General features: G+C 43.7%; 1 protein-coding gene across 25 annotated transcripts in view; it reads left to right on the plus strand.

The window, feature by feature from the left end:
* KIAA1217 (KIAA1217 ortholog) overlaps positions 1–12663 on the plus strand; it is a 527643-nt gene extending 514980 nt beyond the window's left edge. For 15 of the 25 annotated variants that reach the window (XM_061436005.1, XM_061435995.1, XM_061435994.1 and 12 more), the window contains 6 exons: positions 3803–3922; positions 7715–7750; positions 7904–7981; positions 8092–9693; positions 10207–10329; positions 11037–12663. In XM_061436005.1, coding sequence (XP_061291989.1) covers positions 3803–3922; positions 7715–7750; positions 7904–7981; positions 8092–9693; positions 10207–10329; positions 11037–11531 — 2454 coding nt within the window. In that variant the 3' untranslated portion in view covers positions 11532–12663. Of the gene's footprint in view, positions 1–3802; positions 3923–7714; positions 7751–7903; positions 7982–8091; positions 9694–10206; positions 10554–11036 lie in introns of those variants that run through there. The other 10 variants (XM_061435996.1, XM_061435998.1, XM_061436002.1 and 7 more) reach the window with 6 other exon arrangements.
* Positions 12664–15951: the final 3288 nt, after the last annotated feature.

Below are 15951 nucleotides of genomic sequence, written 5' to 3' on the forward strand. Positions count from 1 at the left end.
AGTAAGCAGAGCCCTGGGGCCTCTCCAGGATCAGAGAGGACAGGGTATCTAAGGAGGGGACCAGGAGCCAGAATAGCTGGGGAAGGTGCCAAGCATCAGCTCTATGTGTATTTTAAAACCTGTGCTGGAATGTTCATGTGGGGAGGGCACAGGTTATTCTTCATGTCTACAGTTATTTCCAAATGACAGTACTTAGTATTAAGAAAACATGATTTGATTATTTGAAATTATTCATTTAAATAACTGGTCTTTACTTCTGCCTGCACATTAGAATAATTTGAGGAATTAAAGTCCTATGACACCATGAAACTCCTAGAAGAGAGCATTGGCAAAACATTCTCAGATACAAATCATAAATAAATCAATGTTTTCTTAGGTCAGTCTCCTAAGGGAATAGAAGTAAAAACAAAAGCAAGCAAAATGGGACCTAATCAAACTTAAAAGCTTTTGCAAAGCAAAGGAAACCATTTTTTAAAAATGAAAAGATAACCTATGGGATGGCAAAAAATATTTCCAAATAATGTGACAAACAAGGGTTTAATCTCCAAAATATACAGCAACAACAACAAAAAAAACAATCAAAAAATGGGCAGAAGACTTTACAGACATTTCTTCCAAGAAGACATACAGATGGCCAAGAGGCACATGAAAAGATGATCGACATCACTAATTATTAGAGAAATGCAAAGCAAAACCATAATGAGATACCATCTCATAATACTCAGAATGGCCAGTATTAAAAAGTCTACAAATAACAAATGCTGGAGAGGGTGAAGAAAAAAGGGAACTCTCCTACACTACTGGTGGGAATCTATGTTGGTACAGCCACTTGGAAAAGAGTATGGTGGTTCTTCAAACACTAAAAATAGAATTGCTGAGTGGAAGTCAGCAATTCCACTCCTGGGCATATACTGGACAAAGCTCTAATGGATTAAAGACCTACATGTCAGCCTGGATACTGTAAAACTCTTTAAGAGGAAAACACAGGCAGAACACCCTTTGACATAAATCACAGCAAGATCTTTTTTGACCCAAGTCCTAGAGTAACAAAAACAACAATGGGAACTAATTGAACTCAAAAGCTCTGCACAGCCAAGGAGACCATCAACAAGACGAAAAGACAGCCCTCAGAATGGGAGAAATATTTGATGACAAGGGATTCATGTCCAAAATAAACAGTTCAGGAAGCTCAATACCAGAACAGTAAACAACCCAATAAAAAACTGGGTAGAAGACCTCAACAGACATTTCTCCAAAGACGACATACAGATGGTCAAGAGGCACATAAAAATATGCTCGACATCATTAATTATTAGAGAAATGCAAATCAAAACTACAGTGAGGTGTCACCTCACACTGGTCAGAATGGTCATCATCAAAGTATCTACAAACAGTAAATGCTGGAAAGGGTGTGGATTGGAGGGACCCTCCTACAGTGGTGGTGGGAATGTAAATTGATACAGCCACTATGGAGAACAGTATAGAGTTTCTTTAAACAATAAAACTAAAAACAGAACTACCATATGATCCAGCAACCCCACCCCTGGGCATGTATCTGGAGAAGACTATAATTTGAAAGGTACATGCACCCTAGTGTTCACTGCAGCACTGTTTACAATAGCCAGGACATGGAAGCAACCTAAATGTCCATCAACAGAAGAATGGACAAAGAAGATGTGGTACATCTATCTATATTGGGTTTGCCAAAAGGTTCATTTGGGTTCTTCCATAACCCCTAAACCAAAAAACCTGAAAAAAACTTTTTGGCCAACCCAACACAGTGGAATTCAGTTCAGTCTCAGCCGTGTCCAACTCTTCATGACCCTATGGACTGCAGCATGCCAGGCTTCCCTGTCCATCACCAAGTCCCGAAGCCTGCTCAAACTTACGTCCCCGAGTTGGTGATGCCATCCAACCATCTCATCCTCTGTCATCCCCTTCTCCTCCTTCCAGAAAAGTATGAAAAGGCAAAAAGATATGACAGTGGAATTACTTATCCTTAAAAAGGAACAGATTTGTGCCATTTACAGAGTCATGGATGGACCAAATGACTGTCATTCAGAGTGAAGTCAGAGAAAAACAAAATATTATATACTAATGCTATACTAGAAAAATGCTACGGATGAACCTATTTGCAAAGCAGAAATAGACATAGATGTAGAAAACAAACATATGGACACCAGGGGGTAAAGGAGGGTAGTTGGGATGAACTGGAATACTGGGATTGACATATGTACACTACTATGTATAAACTAGATAACTAATGAGAACCTACTGTGTAGCACAGGGAACTCAGTGCTCTGTGCTGACCCAAATGGGAAGGAAATCCAAAAGGGGATCTATGTATACATGTAGCTAATTCACTTTGCGGTACAGCAGAAACTAACACATTATAAAGCAACTATACTCCAATAAAAAAATTTTTTTTAAAGATTAATGCACCCCTATGTTCACAGCAGCACAATTCACAATAGCCAAAACATGGAAACTTCCTTCATGTCCATCAACAGATAAATGGATAAAGAAGATGTGGTACATACATACAATAGAATACCTTCAGCCATAAAGCAGAATGAAACAATGCCATCTGCAGCAACATGGATGGACCTAGAGGTTATCATCTTAAGTCAGGAAGAGAAAGAAATACTATCACTTATGTGGAATCTAAAGTAGGGCACCGATGAACCTATCTTCAAAACAAACAGACTCACAGAGGACAGACTTGTGGTTGCTGAGGGGGGAGAATGGGGAAGGAGGGCTGGGAGTTGGGGATTAGTAGGTGTCAACTATTACATAAAGATACATCGCATGGGTAGACAAGGCCCTGGTTATAGCACAGGGAGCTATATTCAATTCATGTGATAAACCATAATGGAAAGGAATCTTTAAAAAAGAATGTGTGTTATATAACCGAGTCACTTTGCTGTACAACAGAGATTGGCACGGCATTATAAATCAACCTAGTTCCGTGAAACAAAAATTTGAAAACTTAAAGAAAAAGTCCTGCAGTGAGAGTCTGGCTCAATTCTCTAGGTGTGGCCCCGGTAACGGTATTTTTTAACTGGATGTCATGCAGCCTGACTGAACCAGTAATTTCAGGGAACGTCGCTGCTTGGAACTCTCCTGCTCTTGCCGTCATATGTACTGCCGCTCCCTTTCTGCCCGATACACAGCTGATGCTTTCTCTCTGAAAGCTGGCTGCCCTCACTCTATTCACTAGAGTGGCCCTGCACTCCTGTAACTACAGTCATTAGTTTTCAGAGACAAGTCTATGGGGTTCTGGTTGCTCCCAGGCTGCTCAAAATTCACTTTATTCTACAGCAGAACAGTCCAGAGCATGGGAGTATGTTGTTGCTGCAAACAGTGAACTGTTAAAGATGACTTCCATTTTAAGGTTTAAAAATGTACAGTATCTTGTGCCCTTTCATCTCAATAAAACTGGCAAAAATATAATGGAAACTGGAAAGATAGCTTCTTATTCATTTACAGTCAGCATTTTTAAGGGTCAAAACTCTTTCAAAGAAGCCCTACTAAGTACAAATCAGCTTCACCCAGACAGAATTAAAGGACTTTCATTTCAAAGGCTCTGTCCATTTCATCTTGGCCCCCAAAATAAAGGCTTTGCTGACCTGAGGTCAACTGGGGAGCTGGTTTTCAGGGTGCTGACTCCCTGGCCCCAGCGTGTCCCACACGCAGGACCAGGCTGGGGTCTCAACCGGGAAATCCTCTGGATTCCCAGCTGTTCCCTCTGACCGCCTCACTGCACTCCATCCCTGTTAACCTCGGTATTTTAATTCCTTAGGCATTCCAGAAGTGTTCCTTTATGGATGTAAATTCAAACAGTCACGCTGAACAGTGCCGGGCTGACAGCCACGTTAAAGACACTAGGCCGGGGGCCATAGCCCCATCCAAGGAGAAGAAGGTAACGTGGCAGTTACACGTTGGCCACCCAGCGGGCCGTCCTTCTTTCCTGGCTCTGGCACTAACATCACTCTGTGCTTGAGCTTCTGTTCCTTCTCTCTTTTCCTCACCTTTTTTTCCCCCTCCTTAAACTAATGGACACACGGCTTGGGGTTTCACTAGAGATCTCTGGCTTGGGTTTCCAGAGTGGATGCTGTGTTCTGTGCACAGCACACAAACATAGATGCAGAATTTAGGCATTTTCTCCCCAAACCAAAGATAAGACATCATCAAGATTTTCTAGAACTCTAAGAGAAAAAAAAAAAAAGGAAACATGAAGCAGGTAGCGCTTTTTCTAATTTTTAACATGTCTTCTGGACCAAAGATGTCTACATTAAAAGTAAACAAAAGCTTTAGATTCCAGGAAGAAAATGCACAGCAGAATTGTTGACCTGCCATCCATGGGTGTATCCATGGAGACTTTCACACATGTTCGAGGATGCCGGAGTTTTTGTTACTACTACAGATTCTCAAAGTGCACCTTCCAAGTCAGCAAATTCAGTATCACTTTATGCTGTTATACTTAGTGTCATTCTCAAAGTTTCCAAAGAGATAACTAGGTTCTGAAACAAGGTCACTGTCATAACATAAGGAGTTTAAAGAAAGTGAAAGTCACTCAGTCATGTCCTACTCTTTGCGACCCCATGGACTATACAGTCCATGAAATTCTCCCGGCCAGAATACAGGAGTAGCCTACAGGGTAGCCGTTCCCTTCTCCAGGGAATCTTCCCAACCCAGGGATCGAACCCAGGTCTCCCGCATTGCAGGCAGATTCTTTACCAGCTGAGTCACCAGGGAAGCCCCTGGTGGCTTAGCTTAAAGTCCTTTCCTCTAAGGACTTTAAGGAAAGGAGATTAACCTGCATGTCTGAACTTCAACTCTGTAAATTGAATCTGGAGCTTTGGTGATTTTTGGAAACAGAGTCATCTTCTATGAATGAAGCCTCTAAGTTTCAGGGTAACAAGTCTTTAACATTTTCTTCCAGGAACTTGTATCTCAGAATTCAAAGCTTCTAGCTTCCTTCAAGTAAAGTCAAACAAATCAGCCATAACATACAGCCCAGTAGCTACTTCATGTAGGTACCTTGGTCCAGGGATAAGTAAGTTCAGTGAAAAAATACAGGATCACAAAACCAGAGGGCTATTCAAGCACAATCCTTCAAGAGATGCAGTCCTGGCTTATAGCTGGCAGCTGTGCAGCCCTGCCAGAGGCTGACCTGCTGCTCCCTGGCTCCCAGCCATCCCAGAGCCTCTTGTAAACTCCACCTGCTACGTATCTGGCAAATGAAACTGTTGACCAGGTGATAGGGGTATCTCTGTGCAACAGGGGAGATTATTGTTGATTTATCTTTCTCATGAAGAAAATCTACTAGTATGAACTGAATGCGTGACAGTCACAACGGAAATATGTTGCTTCTTCAGTCTGAGGAATTTCCTTCTGTGGCCTTATAAAGCCAGTTCATAGAAGGCCCTGGCGTACTTGAGCCAAAGTGACCATTTCTTCTAAAATACTGACCAGGACCTCCTTGAGGATCCCTCCAGAAACAGTCATCTGCATCTCACTGCAGAATTTTTCTAATTTGCTAAAATGCTGCATGGGGTTTCTTGCCCTGCAATTAGAAATCCATATCCCATCAATCACATAGATCTCAATCAAGGGTCCATCAGATACTGAGCAAGTCTGTACTGATTGTCCAACACCAGGCCATTAAACACTAGGGTTAATTACAGGTACTTTTTCTGGATAATTATATTGAGTAGACTGATCTCCTGCATAATAACCATGACTATCAGAACTGTCCCCAAATTGTTGTCATTATTAACCTCTTCCTGGGCTATTCATCTTCTCTTCCATAAATCAAATGTTTCTTAAAATTCTTCTCCTCTATCGTGAAGTGCTAGCCTAGTATTTAACTTCTGTGTTTCTAATTTTGGTTTCTTGCCCAAATGCTTATTACCTCTGCTTCACCAGTTGTCTGAACAGTCAAATCTCAGGGTCCCAAAACAGATACATTCATGAGGCTTAGTTACATTTCATGCAGAGTCTTGACTATATAGACTAAGATGCCATTGTGAGCTTACATGACACCTGTGAACAAGTCACCCTTGATAAAGTTACTGCACTTGCTTTGATCCCTGCCTTCATTTTTCTAGCTCGGCACCAAAAATGCTAGGTCATGTGAGACCTACACGTGGCATCTTTACCTTAGTGATTTTCCATCAGAGGGAAGTCATTTTCCTTTGATGAAGCAGATCCATTCTTGCTGCTAAATCTGTTTTAAAATACATATATTCCTGTGTGGCATTTGAAATATTTCACTGGGTATGACGTGGACTGACCAATCAGAACAGATGCCAGTCCTAACCCCCCAGTAAACGGGGTCAACAGAACAGCAGCCCTGCATGTGCCAGTTCTTCCTCTGGGTGTATTCACACTCAGGTCCTACCACAGTATGCTGACTCCCTCTTTGGAGTTAAAACCTTAAGACAAAAACCTCATTTATTTTTCTTCTTACAGCATTTTATGTCTAAATTTAAAATCTGAATTTTAAATCCCATAAGAGATATTGTTCCACTGTAGCAGCTGAACCTCATTGCACCTGTCTGGGGCCCGATGGGGATGAGGGGAGGTTAAACACAAGGTGTTTGGTGGCTGACGCGCTTAGGATCCTGTGCCGTATTTCCCTGTGATTAACACTGACTTTGTTGTCTCTCTGTTACTCCTTGGATGTGTACACACACTCTTTCCATTTCCAGCTGGGCAGTAGGGTTGATCTAGGTTGTCCCTGGTGGGGCCTGGGTTCTTGTGCTTCATTATGTTGTCGTTGCTTTGAACCCAGCCGCCTTCTTGGGATCAAGTCCCAGTCTGCTTCTGATCACCTCTTCCTCTTGGGCTTCTGCAGCCAGAAGAAAGGCCAGCATGGCCCTGGAAGCGAAGGCGGGGCTAGTGTGAGGGCTGTGGACGGGGCCCGGGGCTACCGCTACACCCCCAGCAGGGAGCGCATTCTCCATAGCTGGTCCTCTCCACTGGGCTCTTACCTTCGGAACCTTGGTGGGAACCTCAGAAACACATCTTCCCTCTAAATCAGAGCACGCAGCGACTCAGAGCTGAATCATGAGGGCACAGTCACCACTTCAGCCTCGAGCATCTGTTTTCTGAATGTTTAGATGACATGTTGGAGGCACTGTCACTCTGAATGGGGATTTGATCATCTTGGGTATGATTAGTTTGAAGGTTATTTTGATACTTTGCTTGGCAAGTGCAAGTACAAACTGCAAGTATGTTTTCAAAGCTATGATTTGACCAGGGAAAAATAATGGTTTGGGGTTTTTTTTTAACCTCAAAGTACCACACCCAACCAATGCAGAGCCCTTATAGACGATCCCCATACAAGAAGCATAGCTAAGACTGAAATAACCATCTGGCAGAGATGTGAAAACTTTCCTGGTCTAGTTCCTTGGTTTATAAGCAAGAAACCTGAGGCCCAGGGAAGTGAGATGACTTGCCTAAAATAACACAGTTAAGTGGCAGATCCGAGCCAGAATCAAAATCTGCTTGCTGATATACTGTGCTTTCTACAACGCCACCCCACTCCTCAGGTTTTAGAGTCGGCTAAGCGCACAGTCAGATGGTGAAAAGAGGACGTGCTGGTCCAGAATCAGTCCCTTTATATTCTCTTAACTACTCCCCCTACCAACATTTGAAATCCTTGAAGCATTTTGCTAATTGAGATTTTCGTCTTGTGCAAACACAGGGCATTTTTGGAAGTTGGAGAACCAAGCAACCCAAGGTAAACAGAGCTGTAGGCTTTGGACTGGTGTGTAACAAATGTGCTTGGCCCGCATGTTCTCGAAGTGTAATTAAAGGAACACTCTAGTTGTAGTCCACTTTGGGGGCGGGGGTGTGGTTTTGTGGAGTAACATGTCCTACACTATTCTACCAGAATTTGGAATTTTTCCATGAAGACGTACGGAAATCTGATGTTGAATATGAAAATGGCCCCCCAGTGGAATCCCGGAAGGTGAGTTCACCAGATATGTGTTCCAACTGATACCATGCAGATTGAATCCCTTCCCTCCAGATCCATTCTGATCACTCTGTGTGGTTTTCCCCCTCCACTCTTCCTCTCAGGTTTCCCCAGGGGCTCTCACACCTAGTGACCATCCTAAGTGGGAAAGAGAAATGGAGAATAGTATTTCTGATGCAGCAAGAACAGCAGAATACAAAACTGACATCTCAATGAAGGAAAGTTCCCTCTCCACTAAGAGTTTACTTAGAGACAGTAAAAACCATTCCCAGAAAAATGTGTCTAAAGTCAATTCTAGTTTCTCTGGTGTTAGTTCATTCGAATGTGAAATCAACAAAGGACCTAAAAAGTCCGGGCTGCAGTATCCTGCATCTGATGCTGAGAATCAGAAGATGAATTATGGGAAGACAAAGGGGATGAATCAGCAAGGACAAGAAGATTCAGAGAAGGGTCACCCTCCCGCTCCCACTAGATCAACCGAATTGACCACTCGTGATGTCAAAACTCCAGACCAAGAGGTTCCCATGACAGAGTTTGGCCAAGTTGTCCTAAGACCAAAGGGAGCTAAGCATGCTAACACGATCCCTAGTGAGGATGGGGAGTCCACACCAAGTTCTCCCAGTGAGGAGAAGGCAACCACCGACAATATTGCCTTCATGATCACCAAAACCGCGGTCCAGGCTCTCTCCAGCGGGGAGGTCCGCGATATAGTGAGCCGACAGGGGGAAGATGTTCAGACGGTTAACATTGATGCCAAAAAAGAGCCACTGTCCCAGCAGGAAGGCACTGAAAGTGAAGAGCCCGTGGTGTGCCTGGACAAGAAGCCCGTGATCATCATCTTTGATGAGCCCATGGACATCCGGGCTGCATACAAGAGACTTTCAACCATATTTGAGGAGTGTGACGAGGAACTAGAGAGAATGATGAGGGAAGAAAAGATAGAGGAAGAGGAAGAGGAGGAGACTGGAGACCCTGTGGTCCAGAATGACACTCCCCAAAAGTTTCCTAAGGAGGGGGCTTTGGGCAGCCCTCGAGCAGGGCAGGAGGCCAAGAGTAAATTGCAGCCACATTTCCTTTCAGTGGAGACAGGAGTGTCAGGAGGACAGGAAGTGAATAAAACCGAGCAGATCAAGTTCAACCCAACCGATTCTCCAAGCTCAGAAAGCCAGGGTGATGTGACCGATGACCAATTTGAAAGCCCCAAGAAAAAGTTCAAGTTCAAGTTTCCAAAGAAGCAGCTTGCGGCTCTCACGCAAGCCATTCGCACAGGCACGAAGACTGGGAAGAAGACATTACAGGTGGTGGTCTACGAAGAGGAGGAAGAGGATGGCACGCTGAAACAGCACAAGGAAGCCAAGCGATTCGAGATCAGTAGGTCTCCATCCGAAGACACCCCTAAAAGCCTGTTCAGGAGACTAGAGCAGCCCAGTCCGGAGAGTAGTGCTCCGGTTTCGAGAACTGATGAAATCAGAAAAAATACCTACAGGACGTTGGACAGCCTGGAGCAGACCATCAAACAGCTGGAAAACACCATCAGTGAGATGAGCCCCAAAGCCCTAGTTGAGGCCGCGTGTTCTTCCCACAGAGATTCTGTTGCAAGTTCATCCCAGACGGCCCAGGAGGCCGGTCCCCCGTCCTTGATAGTCCTGGATGAAGCATCCACTGCCTTAGAGCCCCCCTCATCTATACCTTCAGCTTCACGTAAGGTATCTTGGTCTGATGGAAAAATGAAAAGAGCCAGCTGCTTTCTTAAATCTGCCATAATCACCATTAGCAAAAGGTGTCTTGTGATTGACTCGCTTCCTTTCAGGTGGCTCGTTTTGTTTTGTTGTCTGTTCACCATGACCCCTTTCTCTCACACTTCTTCCCCCACCTTCAAAACAACAACAACTAGGTGTCTAACAGCTACTCGATTTCTGTTTTTACCTCTGTTGCTGACTGGTGTTGGGAAAACCCCAAGGACGCTGGGCCAGCTATTTGCTGTTGAAGTGATTGCTCTGATACTCACATTAAAATCCGTTTGATCAGTAGTGGGGCAGTTTCATTGTTTGATTCTCCGAATTAACCCCAGTGGTGTCTCCTGATGTCCGTCTCCTAGATCTGTCCTGCATGTAGGGCTGTGGCTTCTCACGTTGAGCTTCTCTGCACACAGTGGGGTGGCCTCGGATGAGCCACTCACACCGTCCTTTCTCTCCCCCCTCTTGCCGCTCCTCCCACAGGGCTCCACCGGGACCCCTCAGATGAGCAGGATGCCAGTCCCCATGAGTTCCAAGAACAGACCCGGAAGCCTGGACAAGCCTGGCAAGCAGTCCAAACTGCAGGACCCTCGCCAGTACCGCCAGGTAGTTCTACCTTAAGCCCGCTTTTGGATGGACACTCTTGCGCTTAAGAAGCAAGTCACTGACTTAGTTTATACCAAATATTGCACTTTTTCTTTGTTAAGATACGGTTTATCTAGCCATCCTGGATCTGGGGGCATGAAGAGAGAGTCTCAAAGCCTTTGTTGAACTTCTCACCACGCTTTTGCATGCTTGCAATAAAACATCTTTCACTGTGTGACTCCAAAGTTGACCTGTAAAAACGAGGTGGCAGGCCAGGTGGCTTTCCCTGGGGGAGTGTAGGGGTTCATCAGAACACCTGGGGAAACCGAGAGAAAAGGCTGCCCTGAAAGTCACCAGGACTAACGTGTGTGTTGACTGCATCGCACTAGAGGCCCATTAACCATCCTGATGCCCCGCCCCCACCCCAGTAACAGCCCCGCATGGCCCCTTGCCCCCTGAACCCAGAGGTGGGAGGAGAATGATGTGCCTGTTCTCACAAGCGCTCTTCTTCCCTCTTCCCTGTTCTCTACATCCTCCGCCCGGCACTTGGGGGGTTTCTACCAGGCCCAGTACAGCATGACAAGAGTTAGCTCAGGCCTCGAACTGGTTTAAGTTTGGTTTGGTGTCTTTGATTTAATGATCCTCAGAAGGGCTGTGTTGCCAGAGCCTGTGGACTGATGGTGTTACCAGCTTTCTGACAAACTGTCTCCCGCCATCTTTGTTTGCAGGCTAATGGAAGTGCTAAGAAAGCTGGTGGGGACTGTAAGCCTACTTTCCCCTCCTTACCTGCTTCTAAGATTCCAGCCCTTTCTCCCAGCTCTGGGAAAAGCGGTTCTCTGCCTTCTTCTAGTGGTGACGGCCCTAACTTCCCTAATCCGCCTGCTACTAAACCATCGGTTCCTTCTAACCCTCTCAGCCCCCAAACAGGACGACCTGCTCCCTCCGCCTCCCTGATCCCCTCTGTCTCTAATGGCTCCTTAAAGTTTCAGAGCCCCACTCATACAGGGAAAGGTCACCATCTCTCATTCTCACTGCAGACTCAAAATGGCCGAGCAGCCCCTCCTTCCTTCTCCTCCTCCCCCCCGTCCCCTGCCTCCCCCACTTCACTGAATCAAGGTGCAAAGAGCATCAGGAGCAGCCACACTCCTGGCCTCACCAGCTACAAGGCACAGAATGGAAGTTCAAGCAAAGCCACCCCATCCACAGCAAAGGAAACCTCTTAAAGGCCAAATCCAATTAAACACAAGTTGGAGTTACAATTAAGAAAAAAAAAAATTTTTTTTTAACAGTCTTACTGTTTTCACAAGAGAATGTAACATATTGCTGTACTGTTTGAGGCTTAATGCTAAGTATGTGCTAAATACTGAATTAATAGACTTCAGTAAAGCTTTTTTTTTTTTTTTTTTTACTTTGTTGCTGTTCTAATTACATAGTGTTTACTGTCTCTATTCAGTACCTGTTAAATGAAGCATGTGTTACCAAAAAAGAGAGTATGGCGAGAGAGAAGGGTGTGTGTGAGACAGGAAAATAAAAAATGTATTAAGCATGTAAAACATGTATGATTCCAGAATTTTAGTATGTTTTGTATAAAAATATTTTTCATTACGGAGACTAGAAGTGAACAGAGAAATACACAAGTGTGACTATACAAATTGTAAAACAGATACTATTATATTTCCTTTTATTTTAGTGTTATTTAGCTTTATTACAGATTTCTATTTTTGTCAAAACTTCATGGTTCCTTTCGAGATCTTTTTTGCCAAAACATTTTGATACTATAGCATTGTACATTTGAAAGTAGTGTGCTAGACAGGAAGCCAGTGAACTTCTACACAAGCCAACACAGAGGCCCGTGTAGAAGGCAATTATCAACCCTACTGCACTGCCATGAAAATTATGTATAATAATTTGCCAGCCCAAGCAAGCTAGTTCTGCTTTTCTTTCTTTCTTTTCAACATACTGGGATTCTCTAGTTGTTTTCTTTGCAGTATCTCAGTCCTCCCTTTGTTTTCTGAGACCTGGGAACCCACACCACGGCATTGTGGATTTTAAAATGTACACTTCTGTACGGTTCTGTAAACTCATCAATTTTTGTAAATATATAAATAGACGCCAAAAATACTATATGTGACAGCACATAGAGTAGTTTTCCCACACCAAAGTTCATTTTTATGCATGCTTTAAACATCTATCTTGGGATGGGCAGAAATGGGACTTGCCGGACATTTTTAAAAAGCAACAAGTTTGCACAGCTAGAGTGTTTTTGTAAATAAGTGTATTTGTATAACACAGTCATGTAATATACAGAACTATAAGCAGAGACTTTGCAAAACTAAATAAAGGGCTGCATGCTTACTATTTTTTGTACCTTGTCCCTATAACTACTTACTAGTCAAAGAACAAACATAACTGTTACCAAGTTAAATGCTTTTGGCTTTGAGGGCATGATAAGAAAACATGTAACCAGATGCAGACGGGTTTTCTGAAAGCTCTGGGGCGGTGCATTCTGAGAAATTCATTACAAATATAGTGCCTTCCCATGAAACCTCCGACCTTCTTCGTGGCTCAGCAAGGTTTAGCTGACAGCAAGCAAACTAGATAGAGTTTCTACCACCCTCCTTTACCAGACGGGCTCTTACTAACTTTTGTTTCTTCATCTCCAGTAGAAGTAAAGTAGAAATAAAATGCCTTTATCACTAAGATTTTGGGGTTTTTTTTGAGTTCTCAATTTTAAAACAGATCATTGGTCTACAGGGAAATATTCTAACATTACCCTATTATGTATTCATTTTAAATATCAGCAGAAAAGCTAGTGAAAATACCAAGATAATGAACTAACTACAAGAAATCTCAGGGACTTGCTTATCATTATTTTTTGACCCTCCAGCCCCAATATTTAACTTGATTTGGTGCTAAATACAGATGTTACTATTGCTTCAGCACCTGATTATGAATGTTCTCAGACTTCAGGTTTACTGAGCTGGGATGCCTTCACCAGAAATGTTAGTACATCTCTATTCAAAGTAGTAATTGTAATCACGTTTCAGGGCACACTCAGGGAAGATGTCTTCTGTTCGCTTTTAATGCAGCATAGCTGACACGATGTAACGTCGCTGCGTACGGCGCGCGGCGTAATGATCTGACCCACACATGTCACGAGATGACGGCCACAAGTTTAGTGTCCAGAGAGGACATGCAGATGACCAAGAGGCACGTGAACATATGCTCAGCGTCAGTAACCGTTAGAGAAATGCAAAGCAGAACTACAGTGACACGCACCTCACCATGGTCAGAATGGCCGTCACCAAAAAGGCTACAAATAACAAACGCTGCAGAGCAGGTGGAGAAAAGGGAACCCTCTCACACGGTTGGTGGGGATGTAAACTGGTGCAGCCACTATGGAAAACAGTACAGCGTTCCCTCAGAAAACTAAAAATAGAATTATCATAAGATCCAGCAACCCCACTCCTGGGCACATACCCAGAAAAAATTATAATTTGCAAAGATCCATGCACCCCTATGTGCATAGCAGCACTATCGACAAAAGCCAAAGCATGGAAACAACCTAAGCGTTCACTGACAGAATAAAGCAGGACAATGGACTGTGACTCAGACATCAAGAAGAATGGAATGTCATTCGCAGCAACACGGGTGGACCTAGAGACTGTCGTACTAAGTGAAACACAAATGCCATGTAATGTCACATATATGTGGAATCTACAACATAACAGAAATGAACATACCTACGGAAAAACAGACGCACAGACACAGAACAGACTTGCGGTTGCCAAGGGAGAGGGATGAATGGGGAGCTTGGGATTTGCAGAGGCAAACTATTATATATAGGATCGATAAACAGGGTCCTTCTTTAGAGCACAGGGAATGATATCCAATAGCCTGTGACAAACCATAATGGAAAAGGGTAAGAAAATGCGTATGTATATGTGTAACTGAGTCACTTTGCTGTACAACAGAAATTAACAATACTGTAAATCAACTTCAATAAATTTTTTTATAAATAAAAAAGAAATAAGTTTAGTGAACATCATCTCATACAGATAAAAAATTAAAGCAATAGAAAAGAAAGTCATTATCTATACTTTTTAAGTATAAAGACCTCCAACATTTTAATCATGTCCCATGATCTCAACAACTACATTATATAAATTATAATGTATATGTTACAATGTATATTTAAAATACATACACAAGCTAGCTGTTTATGTCAGCTTATTTGCTCTCGTGTATGGACAAGCTGAGAATTCTTTGTGAGCAGCTAAACACAACTTCCAGTTGAAACTTCAGACTTCCCGGAGCCCTAGCCAGGATGCATAGGTGGATGGTCAGTGTCAACTAGTATAGCAAAGGCTGAAGCATGCTCACCATGTCAGGGAAAGCTCAGCATGGCTCCAGGCTTGACCTTGACTGAGACCCAGGCAAGCGCTGCCTGCCTGCTCAGGAAGTTAGAGGGGAAACTACCACACCTGGAGGAATTGAACCCAGGTGCCCAGAGCTCCCTTCACAAAAGGGCACCTTGGTTCCTTTGAGGGAATGATGTCAGGTAGGGTGAGCTCTCAGATTTTGTTGAACCACTACTAACAGATTCTCAGTTCAGTCTCACAGTCATGTCTGACTCTTTGCAACCCCATTGACTGCAGCACCCCAGGCCTCCCTGTCCATTACCAACTCCCAGAGCCTACTCAAACTCATGTCCATCATGTCGGTGATGCCATCCAACCATCTCATCCTCTGTCATCCCCTTCTCCTCCTGCCTTCAATCTTTCCCAGCATCAGGGTCTTTTCCAATGAGTCAGTTCTTCACATCAGGTGGCCAAAGTACTGGAGTTTCAGCTTCAGCATCAGTCCTTCCAATGAATATTCAGGACTGATTTCCTTTAGGATGGACAGGTTGGATCTCCTTGCAGTCCAAGGGACTCTCAAGAGTCTTCTCCAACACCACAGTTCAAAAGCATCAATTCTTCGGTGCACAGCTTTCTTCACAGTCCAACTCTCATATCCATACATGACCACTGGAAAAACCATAGCTTTGACTAGACGGATCTTTGTTGGCAATGTCTCTGCTTTTTAATATGCTGTCTAGGTTGGTCATAGCTTTTCTTCCAAGGAGCAAGTGTCTTTTAAATTCATGGCTGCCCTCACCGTCTGCAGTGATTCTGGAGCCCCAAAAAGTAGTCTCTCACTGTTTGCATTGTTTCCCCAACTATTTGCTATAAAGTGATGGGACCGAATGCCATGATCTTACGTTTTTTTTTTAAGCTCATCATTCAACCAACTGGCTGCACCTGAAAAAAGATTCTTAGAAATAAACCATGGGGGCTTCTCAGATTCTGTCAATAACCAATCCGTCAACCAGGTCACTTGCTGGCTATGCAACCTGGAGCTTGTCTTGGCTTCCTCGTCTCTTAATAGAAGATAGTAATGGAGTCTACCTCACAGGGAGACTGCTGAGGTTAAACGTGGCGTAGTAATGAAAACTCTTAAGACAGAGCCTGACACACAGCACATTCAATAGAGATTAGTTAGGGCGGGTGTCCTTGTCACTGCTACAATTATGCCTGGGTACTTCCCTTAAAAGCTGTTGGTTTGGCTGCGGTGGGGGGGTGGGTGGCACAAAAGTGGGCA

The sequence above is a fragment of the Bos javanicus genome, chromosome 13 (assembly GCF_032452875.1).
Source record: "Bos javanicus breed banteng chromosome 13, ARS-OSU_banteng_1.0, whole genome shotgun sequence".
Taxonomy (NCBI): domain Eukaryota; kingdom Metazoa; phylum Chordata; class Mammalia; order Artiodactyla; family Bovidae; genus Bos; species Bos javanicus.